Genomic DNA, 12,597 nt, shown 5'->3' on the forward strand with positions numbered 1-12,597 from the left:
ATTCATGTACCCATAGCTACCAAGTATCCATGACCCTTTACACTCTTTTGGAACATGCTCTTGGCTGTTTTTCTAGGAATGGTGAGAAATGTGTACTAATTGATTAATTCTCTAGCTAGTCCTTCCATGACCACTGTAACCCACTTCCTCTTAAGGTAGGGAATGCTGAGTAATGTGCCAGAGTTTCTCCACAGTTACCTCACCTCCATGGAATTTTCCTCCAGCCAGTTGACTCATCTCAACATTGAGAGATGCAAGAGAGTTAGAGAAAGCTAGCGTGGATAACAAGCAAATGAAATGTGGGTGACTCCTATCTTGTCCATAAGAAAAGAGGTATAGTAGAAAGGGCGATCCCTTGGGAGTGTGTGTTCAAATTCTGCTGCTGCCATTTACTAGCTATGCAATACTGGACAAGTTACTTAACATCTCTGAACTCCTGTATATTTACCTTTAAAATGATATCAACATCATCTATAACATACAGTTGACATGAAATTAAATGAATATCTGACATTGATTGGAGGTGGGATTTTGGAATGAGTTCGTGAACTAGCACCAAAGTTAACTCAAAATATGTAAAACATATAAACGTAACAAACACATCATTATCACTGGAAGACCAGTCATGGTACTTGTAGCAATTGTACAATATAGTATTTCTTGGGTTTTAAGAGGGTCTCAATTCCGATGGCAGATTTTTTTCCTAGTAAAGATGTCAAGATGTCTTGAATGGGTCTGGTTTAGCTAAGCCCAGCACTAATGAAGAAAAAAAGACCAGTTGAGATCATTATCTTCACTACTTGCTCAGGAATGTGTTTCTTAAATGTATGTTTAACAAATGCATAGTTGTTGTAACATACTCCCATTAGTACCTACATACCCAGGTGACCTCGCGTCTCCCTTGCCCTGATGCTCTTTTCTTCCATGTATTTTAAAGTGACGAGGGTCAATTAAAACCTTCCCTTTCCAAACATGTAGGGCACTTTCTGCCAAAGTTCCCTTTTCTACAAAGTGATTTAGTACTTTACCCTTGGCCCCAGATGCTCTGACATGTGTGGATCGTCTCTGATGTAGAGCTTTGTCTCAGATTTCATGAGGCTGGGGAGCAGAGAGGGTCACAGAGTTTGGGAGAGGAAGAGTGACACTGCCCGTGTTGGGTTTTGCCTTCCAGAGCTCATCCTCTGTTTTCCTGGTTCCACCAGCATCGGGGCCATTCTCTTCCAGGCCCTGTGTATAGCAGCCTGTCCTCATCCATTCTGCTCTTGCCCTCCTGACACTGTGTGGCCTTGTTCCCAGTGTTCCCTTTAGTTTTCCAAGCCTGTCACAGGGAAGAGGGGAGTGGTCAGAGTTAGCAGGTAGTGAGGAGGCAATCGAGGACCAGGAGCAGAGGTGGGCAGGCCAGTCCCCCTTTTGGGAAAGGATCTGCCTGGAGAATTGGTTAATGAAGATATTCCCCTCGCCCCAACACATACACACACACCCCTCCTTGGCTGAAATAATAGCAGCTGTTGCTTCATCCTCTTTCAAAGGAAAAGAGCCAATATACAGAGGTTGATGAGGCCTTTCATTTGACTATTGATTCTCCTTCTGGGCTCACTGCTGAAAAAAAAAAATGCTTTGGTGGTTGTCTTCAGCTATTTCGGAATTTAAAAGTATGGAGAAAATACTTTCATATTGGTTTTAATTTTCTAAATTAAAAAAAATTCTATAAATAAGAATATTTGTTTCTCTGAGTTGATAGCCTTGTAGCTGTGAATTGTGGGATAACTTCCCCCATCCCTATCCCATGGTGGAAGGGAGGGAGATTTAAACCCCTTCCTTTGTTTGCCACTTTGGTTTCCAGTGCTGTGCCTTGACCACTTAGCGCTCTCTCTGAATAGCTATAGGCAGGAGCGTCAGAGATGCGTTGGCGTGAGAACGGAACAGCACCACAGAATAGAAGGCGAGAGGGAAAGAAAGCATCTCGGAGGAAGAAAATACTGCTGCCTGGTACCCCCTAGCAGAAATATCCGGCCTTTTGTGCCCACACCACTCGCCGCGGAAGAATTTCAGGCTTCAGTGGTGACAAGCTCAGGCAATAATGGGCAAGAGAGCAGGCCCCTTCTGAGAGAAATTATTTCAGGCACAGAAAGCCAAAATATTTGAGATGTGATTCAGATCTAACGATGAAAATGGTGGGATGGGACACGTTGAGAACAGATTAGCCCATTTTTAAGACTGGTGAAGTGTTGAAGTGGCATCATCTCAATATATGGATACTTAGTCCTGGGTTTCTTGAAATGCAAGGGGATGAGAAGCTAAATTCATGCATTAAAGCCAAAGTTGGCCTCTTTGTTCGTGGAAGCTGCAATTGGTTTTCTCAGAGGCAGAAAGTACAGGAAAATTATTTACATAAAAGCAAAGTGCAAGTTCCTACTCCATTTTGTTATTAACCAGGACCTGAGACAGTCACTTAAGTGTTTTTAAATCTGTGTTACAAGTTGTTGTTAAAAATATGAACATATCATAAGCATAATAATAAGTGCTGATTATGAACAATAGGGTTCAAATGCAAATGAAATTATAAATTGAAAGCTCTGGCCTCAGTTCCCATACAAGCTCATTACCATTCTATCACATTTTTTGGGCAAACCCAGCCAACTACCTGGCAAGAGTGGATACTATTTTTTCCAATTCTTTACCTTACTCTAAATATGTTGATGTGAAAAGGGTTACTATCTAAAGATTGAACCACTATTAGAATCTGATACTGATGATTGGACTACAGTATAACCTTTTAATACAATTTATAAAAACACAATTTTAAACAGTAAAGAAAATAGTCCCAATTCATTATAATTGGATTATTATGCTATAATTGGATTTTAGAATTTTAGTGGGACTCGGGAGGGGAAAGAAGAAAAGTGGAGAAATAGCTAATGAAACAGAAGAGCCCATATTGTTAGAATCTGATCTTTTGAGGGATTTGTATCCTTTCCAATTTTTTTCCATCCCAAGAGGCATTAAGATGTGTTCCATTTACTAGAGCAGTAAGGGAAATCTTGAAAGTCACGCCTCCTTTTTTACCTAGGATAACACCTCGCCTGAGGTAGACTTTGAAGAGTGTCCTGAAAACGAGGGGGCGAAGATGTTTAACATGAGATGAGGTACTCCATGCCCAGGGGATGAGGTGGAACCATGAGAAGAACCCCACCAAAAAAAAGTTTTTTTTTTTAAATTTTGATGAGATTAAATGAAACTGCAGAGAATCTGAGAACTTTGGCTGTATAATGTAATGTCCAATTTAAATGCAAGTTGAAGCTAAGTTAGTAGGTGATCAGAATAATGGCTTCAATTTTGCATAAAGACATCAAAAAGGACTCCCAAGTACATATATAAAATAATAATTTTTTGGAAGAATATTTAGTTCCAGTTAATCCTTGCTCGTGAGACACCACAATGACTTGAAATATACTTAAGTTATATAAAAATTGTTTTAAATAGCTCTTCATTTACAGATAAACACACATTACTCACTATGTATACTCATAGCTTCCCCAACCAGTAACAACGTAAGAGAGAATTGAATGGCCCTTTCAAGTCATTAGAGAGCCATGTGAAATCAACTCTTGAGGCAAGAAAAGAGTGATCAGGTTTTGCTGACACAGCTGATGACTAGCTATTCTATGGCTTTTTTCCTTCGCCTTTTATGATGCCTTGATTAAAGATGATGCCAAGTTCTCATAACTTGTGTAAACTCCCATAGCTGGGTGGGATGAGGGTAGGGGGATGTAGAAGGAAATACTGTTCCCGTTACCTTCCACTGGAGGATTCCTTGGACTGACTTCTTGAAAATCTCCTTCTGTTTGCCTTCACCAGGAATGGCGGCCCTAGATAGTAAAGCATCAGGGAAGATGGGAATGCGCGCTGTAGTCTATTACATGACTACGACCATCATTGCTGTGGTGATTGGCATAATCATTGTCATCATCATCCATCCTGGGAAGGGCACAAAGGAAAACATGCACAGAGAAGGCAAAATTGTACAAGTGACAGCTGCAGACGCTTTCCTGGACCTGATCAGGTACGTCCTTGAAAGCCCATCCCTTTGGGTATGTTTTGACCATCCAACTCTTCATTTGGGGGAGCTAATCACACCACAAAACAGGTGCCTAACTTAACCAGCCTTGCTGGGCTTTGAAATGAAGGTCACGTCTTTACTTCTTTCTAACAGAAATTAAAGTAAGGTTTTATTTTCTGATCTAATGAGAAAGAGGTGAGAAGAGCAGAGAGAGGATATAGATTTTGAGTGCCCTGCTTTCAGGATTCAGAATCTGATCACTCAGTTCTTCTTTCAGCTGTGCCGCTTACCTTGGAATATTAACAAGTCTTACCCTACTTGTTTCCAGTCTTGCTGCTTAAGGCTAGCTTGTATTCAAGTATAGCCTTGTGGATTGGACTCTTCTAATTTAGAACTTATCATCTGTATCATCATCCATTATACACAACAGTTTCTGTCCAGAAGGGACTTTAAAGATCATCAGGTCATACCTGTTTTAAGGGTTTCCTCTTATACCATTTATGAGGAAAGGATTTGGCAGACCAGCAATAAGAGATTAAAGGGTGGCTTCTTTGGCATTGTTTTGTGTACAAACCATATACCGATTGCAAATGAGTCTTATCTAATTCTTGAAATGGACTTGGTGGCAGAGTCATGTCACACAAAACTGTGAAGTTAACCAAGGACTGATCCTGGCACCGTCTTGTTTGCTCTCTTTACACACCTTCCCTTCTATCAGTCAGATCCTGGTAGGAAGCATATTGCATATTCAAAAGGATCCCTGAGAGGGGTTTGCAAAGGTACAGACAGGGTTAAGGGGACCTACAAAGGGTGGTAAGACACCAGGGCACTAACGGCAATTGGAAGCTGTTTTGTTGCCACCCCAAACTCTGAGGGGCAAAGGAAGGAATGCAGGAAGAGCTGTGGTCTTGGGAAAAGGCCCTATGATAAGAATAATAGCTCTAATTTAGAGGGAGGGTGCTGCTGCCCAACCTGTCAAAGAGAGAGCTGAAGACTATACATATCCACTTCCATGTCCCACTACCCTGTCGTCTGTCAGACATCCCACTGAACAAACCCAAAAGGAAGCCAGAGGCAAGAGAGCCCACATGTTACGACCCAGGGCATAGGCTCCCAGGGCACAGAGCAGGATGGAGAGTGGGTCTAGAAGTACAAATGGAAGATACCCCAGCACAGGCCTCTAGAATTCCCACCTGCTTGGCATTTCTCCACCATGTAGCCTTCCCAGTATATCCTCCCCAAACATGGTCCTTTCCTCCCTTCCATACAACTTCCTTACAAAGTGACTGGTTTGCCAATCTTAAATGCCTGCCTCAAAAGGTCCCCCAGTGATCATCTGAAAGAAACTCTTCCTAGGGACTTGACTTCACATGCCATCTCAAGGGATGGGTCTGTGGCAGGTAGATTTAGGAGAGATTTGAGCAACAAAGGCTCTCTTCAGCAGCACTTCTGAATTTATACCATGAATGACTTTGTACCATCTGTAGATAAGGCCAATCCAGCCCCATAGAGCCTCTTCTCGAAAGCCCTTTTTATGGAGTTAATCACGATTATCTGAAAGTAAGGAGCCACCCTATGTAACATTATTTTATATGATAGCTATGATTTTATTTAGTTCATAAAATTAATTAAGGCTTTTCACCATTTTTTAATGAACTTTACCATAAGGTAGGTTAGGTTAGGAGTATTTTATTATAATCTCTTTCTGTATAATTTCTACTCCTTGTTTAAAGAATTTGGATCTTGTCATCCCAGTTCTGGTTGATCCATCTGAATCCTGTGTATTTCTGCCTCTCCTTGCCCCACTGGTAGGCAGGTGTATGACCAACCTATCCCCACCCAGTCACTTGGCTTGAGCATTTTTCCTGAAATCTCCTGAACTCACGTTTCTATCAAGATTTATAAAAACAGACCCACAGGGCATAGACAGGAAAGAAAAGGAAACAGGATGGTCTAGGCAAGTAAGAAGAAAGGGACCAGAGTTTTTAACCTTAAAATATGACTTTGATAGCACACAACTTCTGGGATCTCAGGCTCTGCAACTGCCTGGGCCATGTCTCTTCCCACAGTCTTCAACCCTGGAACCCTAATAATAGTTTAATCCAGTCTCCTCTTCAACAGATAAATCAACGGAAACCTGAATGGGTGCAGTGACTTGGCCAAGGTCACACAGCTGGTTAGAGACTCTCCAGCTAGTTTGTCGTTTCATGAACTTAAACACTGCTCTGAGAAAGTGACAAACCTTGCCACATGAACCACAAGTTTAAGTTTTGTGGGCCTTCTCCCTGTTGGTTACCAAGGAGCCTCGGAAGCTCCAGCAATTCGGAGTAAATATCCCACCCCCCAGAGGGCCTTTGGGGGTGACTCTGTAGAGAACAGAAGTCCACAGTCTGACAATGGCATGTGATTCAGAACATTTGGTCCCTGGACACATGGCACAAAACCAAAATAGCCACTATTAAATAATACCTCAATTTACCAGAACATTTAGAACCAAAGCTGTTTCCATTCTCACTTTGGTTCTTCCTGGGAGCAGGATTTGAAGATATAATGACCAAATGAAAAATCCTGCTGTCTGACAAAAGGACAGATGAGTTGAATTTGAGATTTCCCTGAAAAATATGAACTACACGAGCCCCACTTAGGGATGACCATATGTCCCATTACAAGACATAAAATCCACCAACACCTTTCTTTTTTTCCCATTTTCTGCTTAGTTCAATACAGTCTTCACCTTAGACACAATGAAAAAGTGTTTAAGAAGCAACTTATATTTGAGAACTTTTTCAACTGACCATTATTTTCTTTGCAGGAATATGTTCCCTCCAAATCTGGTGGAAGCCTGCTTTAAACAGGTAAACACTCTATAGCCACTAATTCACTTTTGAAATTCCTCTTTGGCATACCAAACAGAGTGGGACCTTCTTGTCCATTTTATTTTTATTTTTTTCCCATCTCTCTGCAATAAGAAACGCTCTTTTGCCAACCAGATGGAAAGCACTAGGGTTTTCTGGGGAATTTGCAGGGTGTGGGGAGGTCTTACCTTGTACTGAAGGCTTATTAGTTACCAGATGCTATATGTATCACATACAAATAGCTCATTGAATCTCTGTTAATTGTTTAAAAAGCCAATCAGGGGACCCCCTCTTCCTGCCTCCACATTCCACACACATAAGCCCAGCAAGCAAACACATTCCAGTAGAAGATACATCTACAACTTGCTTTAAACATTAGGGAGATTATTCAAGTTTCTGGGCTTAATTTAAAAAATGAATGGGTTGTTTTTTAAAAGTCTCCTGAGGGCCTTAGGGATTCTAAAAGAGGAATCATATCAGAAACGGCATCATCGTTTATTGGATGCTGCTATGTGCCAAGCACTAATGTTCTATTTAGTCCTCACATGAATATGATGGATCTCATCGTCTTCATTTCATTGATGAGGAAACTCGTCTGTGATGATTCAGAAGGATTGTTTAATAGGCACAAGAACTCACAAGTTACAAATGGTAGATCCAGAATTCGAATCCATTGTGTTGACTCCAAATTCTCTCCTCTTTCTGCTCCTACATTCTGCTTCCTGGAAAGGTTTGAGCCTCCCTGGAGGCTACAGTAAGGTCCAGTTCCTTTTAGCCCATATCCAAGCAGCTCTTGGCTCTCTGTGTTGTGGATTCAAATACTCTTTGCTGTTAGAAGGTAAAGTTCATTCTGACTTCACCTGAATAAAAAAGCTTTGTGGCCCAAAATGTTAAAAGGAAAACACTTAGACATTCTGGGTTAAATAATAGTTCCCAAACATTTGTCCAGATGGTGTTACTTGACCCTAGTTGTAATTCCCTAACCCTCTCTGTAAAACAAACAAAATAAAATCCCAACCACGTGGAGGACTAAGTTTTACACATACAAGTCACCCTTTGTCCTCCCGCTTTTTAAAATTTTTGTTGACTATTTTTAATAGGTAACGCATGCACACGCTGCAAGATTCAACCAAAATCCTTTCTTTAAAAAAAGTTTAAGAAGCCAAAATCAAACTTTCTTTATTCAAAAGCAGCAATAACCATAAATAATAAACCCCTTTCAATCCAACGAGCCAACCCCAGCACCATGGGGCCGACTATTCCAGTTAGTCAGCTGGCAATGGACAACATCAAAAATGCTGATTTCTAGCAGCACTGGAAAAAGTGCAGACTCAAGCAGATTTATTGTATTTGGTTTGGGATTGCATTTACAGGATTTTGAAAGGGAAGCAAATGTATCTTCCCAGATCTATTTGTCTTAGACCAGAATGCAAACAAGATTGCTATTTTTGTCAGCTACAAACTGTGTCTACGTGAAGAAAGTTGGAGGCTTAGGAAAGCCTAACCAGGATTGGAAATCTACTCTAGACAATCCATAAAATGCATAAGCATCCTGATGAAATAGAGATTTGAGAGCTGACTAGAATCAGAGACCAAAAAGGACCAGTTTCTTTGTTACTTAGAATTACAACCAGTATAACTGACTGTTCAAGGATGTGTCCACAGTATTGACAGTTGGCCATGTCCTTGTTTGAGAATAGTGGTTGGTTTCCCATTGGACAAAAAAGTCTCCATTCACTCTTGGTAGAGAAATGGCCCAGCACTTCATGTACAGCTGTGCTTTCTTCCTCTAGACTGGAGATCCAGTCAACATCTGTACATTATTACTCTTTCTGATCCTTGACTACCATCAACACAAAGGCCAGGAATTCTGCTCTCATTAAAATCATAGATGGATGGGCTTAATTGTTTTATGGTCACAATCATATAATCACTTCTTCTGTCTGAGGCATCTATGCAGAAGCTATTAGGGAAACACCATATCTTGAATAAGAAGAGAAACTCCTTTATTGACCTGAGAGTTAGGTTGTCATCCTCAACTCTTAATCAAGCATCTGTTCTTAAGAATAATATTATCAGAAGTGCCTTGAAGACTGTTGATGGGGGATTTTTAAAATTTTTTAAAATTTTATTAAAATTTTCAATTAATTCCAGTTTAGTTAACATACGATGTTATATTAGTTTCAGGTATACAATATAGTGAATTCAACAATTCTATTATTCAGTGCTCATCATGATAAATGTCCTCTTTACTCCCCATTACCTATTTAATCCATCCTCCCACCGACCTCCCCCCTGGTAACCATCAGTTTGTTCTCCATAGTTAAGAGTCTGTCCCTTGGTCTCTCTCTCTCCCTCTCTCTCTTTACCCCTTTGTTTATTTATTTTGTTTCTTAAATTCCACATACGAATAAAATCATATGGTATTTGTCTTTCTTTGACTAACTTATTTCACCTAGCATTATACCCTCTAGTTCCATCCATGTTGTTGCAAATAGCAAGATTTCACTTTTTTATGGCTGAGTAATATTCCATTATATATATATATATATATATATATACATATATATATATATATATGTATATGTATATATATATATGCCACATCTTTTAGCCATTCATCAGTCAATAGTCACATGGTATCCTTCTATAATTTGGCTATTGTAAATAATGCTGCTATAAACATTGGGGTGCATATGGGATTTAACATTTTTACTATTCACTTAAATCTCCAGCTAAGTCTAGTCCCTGAAGGGCTTTGTTACTGGGCACCATTAGCCAACAGTAGTGTAGTACTTAAGAATTTACAAGATGTTCTCATATATTCTGCTTAATTTGATCATCACAACAACCCTGTGAGGTAGAACCACCACAATTCTTTCTCTTTCACAGCTGCAGAATATGAGCTAAAGGATGTTCAGTGATTTGTCCATGATCCCATAGCATGATCCTATAGCCAGTAAAGGGACTATTGTGAATATCTGGACTTACAGTTTTTTTAAAGCCCATTTTATTAGGGTTTCAGAAAAAAACAAAAGCACATGTATATGTTTAGTTGAACATCTTCAGCCAGATATCTCTTTCCTATTATGATCTGCTTTGTATTTGAGTTTATAAGTGTCTGTACTGAGAAAAGAGTAGAGGTTTGTCACAGACTACATGGATAGACAATAGATACAACACTATTCTCTGGATGCAAGGTATGTATATCATTATAGAAAATTTGGACAACAGAAAAGTTTTAAAACAAGAAAACAAAAATCACTTTTCATCCCTGTTGTGCCTTTTCTTTTTAAGTTTAAAACCAACTATGAGAAGAGAAGCTTTAGAGTGCCCATCCAGTCCAATGAAACACTTGTGAGTGCCGTGATAAACAACGTGTCAGAGGCCATGGAGACTCTTACAAGGATCACAGAGGAGCTGGTCCCAGTTCCAGGGTCTGTGAATGGGATCAATGCCCTTGGACTAGTTGTATTCTCCATGTGCTTTGGATTTGTGATTGGAAACATGAAAGAGCAGGGGCAAGCCCTGAAAGAGTTCTTTGATTCTCTGAATGAAGCCATCATGAGATTGGTAGCAGTGATAATGTGGTACGTATTTCCATTAGCTACATACACTGTATCCAGATGCTTATTACCATCAACATGTGTTCTGTACTGAGGAAGATGCCACCAGGCAGGATAGCCAATTGCAACAATCCCACTTGAGTAAACACAAGAAAATCAGTGATTTTTCTGAGCTTGTAGTGGCCTTGAACCTGTCTGCAAGTCTCTCTTAATAAGTTTGCTTCCTTGTTTTTGAAAGGTGTCTACTTCTTTACTCCATTGCTGATGAGATCCAGTTCCTCATCCTTTCATATCTATTTAGCCATTCATTCAGTATATATTTATTAAGTGTCTACCGTATACCAAGCATATAATGCCAGGCACTCTGGACATAGCAATGAAGAGAGCAGACAAGGATGTCCTGGAGCTTATATCTTTTAAGGGACATAGAAAATAAACACACACATCTACCATGTGCTTTTAACAAGTGCTGTGAAAAAAAGTAAATAGCATATTTTCTTTTATGTGATGCAATATGATAAAAAGCAACAGGGGGAGAAGCATAAAATTTTCCTTGGATGGTGCACAAAGGCCTCTGAGGAGGTGACTTTGTTGCCAAGATCTGACTAGGAGAAGCTAGCCATACAAAGTGCCAGGGGAAGAGCATTCCCAGTGGAGGTAAAAGCAAACGTAGAGGCCCCTTGACCTTCAGAAAAAGTGAGATCTCCTCTCCTCCGTTTCAGCCTTAAGAAAGAGACATAAAATGGCAATTCTGTGGCCTGCCTAAAGGACTCATGAGACATATTCTAGAATGCCAATCCACAATTTATTAACAAAACTTCCTTCAAATAAAGTTGAGAGTAGGATACAAAGGAAAAGACTAAATCCACAAAGGAACATTGACCGTGGAAAGTAAATTCTCGCCAGCTGGGAGAGAACCCTTTGATTGGTTTAGGCCTCATGTGGGGGCTGCTTTCCCTTTAGCCTTTATTTTTAATCCAGACTCCTTCTTGGCACGGGAGGGACGGAGGCATCCATTTATAAGAAAAGCCCTCACCAACATGATTAAAAATATCCTTTGTCTTATTGCTACCAAAGCCCAGAGAAATCCATTTTTCAGGAGCTTGTACGAGGTGGATATGAACTTAGGCATGAAGACTGATCAGAATGTGGTCTCCATAGGAGCCCTCAATTGAAATCCTGGGGCCCCTCCTTTGAAATCCTGGCAGAGCTGAAAGTGGACATTTATCTTCATATTATGAAAATGCCTCCACCTTTCACCTCTTTTATGAAAGAAGCCCATTCAAGGCTGCTGAATGAACCTCACATGTAGCTTTTCTAGCTGTACATTTGCCTGCATAATCAGCCTTGAGTTATTACACTTCTGAAAACAGGTACTCTTATAATTTCCTGGCCTGTGTTTTTAAAGGACGTTTAAAAGAAGCATTGTATTTTTCAACTTGAAATAAGACCTCCACAGTTCCCAGCAGACCTTTCTCCTTAAGGGTGATTGGCCCCTCTGTTTTTGGTAACATGAGTTTGGGCGTAGTTCACTGCATACATCAGTCAAAGGGACTTGAAAGCAGGACAGAAGCACCTTGATGAAACAGGGGTTGCTATATGCACAAGTTGTTTTGTGTCTCAGTTGTTCGCTCTTGCCAGGCTACAGGGGAAGATCACAAATGTCAGTAGCAGCCTGTGGGTGATAATTACTTAACTATACCATCTGTAACCTGATCATGTAGTACATACACACACATTGTTAATTTTAATAGCTTTGAATTGATTATATGGTTGCCTTCGATCTGTGGGAAATGGTACTAGTTTTCCATTGCCAATATAACATGAAATTTACTCAGAGTAAATTTACTTAAAAGTCGACTTGAAGACTAATTCTGAGTAATAGTGTAAGTGGTATATAATACAGGAAAAAATAATAAAAACAGACTTTGATTAAGAAGGATGACTGCAAATCTAAAACACTGAAATGGCATTATGTGCATCTTGCTTTAACTTGGAAAGCAGGCTCTGACATGGGAAACCCTCCCAAAAAGTCTGGATGTTGGTTCGATGGATTCTGACTGTGCAGGGTACTTAGAAGGAGAACATAAGGCAGGGGGAGTTGGGTGGCATCTGA

At 40.1% G+C, this 12,597-nt stretch overlaps 1 protein-coding gene across 2 annotated transcripts in view; it reads left to right on the plus strand.

Annotated features, from left to right (window-relative positions):
* The window catches only part of SLC1A3 (solute carrier family 1 member 3), an 82,259-nt gene that overhangs the window by 58,869 nt on the left and 10,793 nt on the right, over positions 1 to 12,597 (plus strand). For both annotated transcript variants that reach the window (XM_039250529.1, XM_039250527.1), the window contains exons 4-6: positions 3,859 to 4,063; positions 6,873 to 6,915; positions 10,213 to 10,505. In XM_039250529.1, the coding sequence (XP_039106460.1) occupies positions 3,859 to 4,063; positions 6,873 to 6,915; positions 10,213 to 10,505 (541 nt within the window). The remainder of the gene's footprint in view (positions 1 to 3,858; positions 4,064 to 6,872; positions 6,916 to 10,212; positions 10,506 to 12,597) is intronic.

This window comes from Hyaena hyaena, unplaced genomic scaffold (assembly GCF_003009895.1).
Source record: "Hyaena hyaena isolate Hyena2069 unplaced genomic scaffold, ASM300989v1 scaffold_372, whole genome shotgun sequence".
NCBI classification, from domain to species: Eukaryota; Metazoa; Chordata; class Mammalia; order Carnivora; family Hyaenidae; genus Hyaena; species Hyaena hyaena.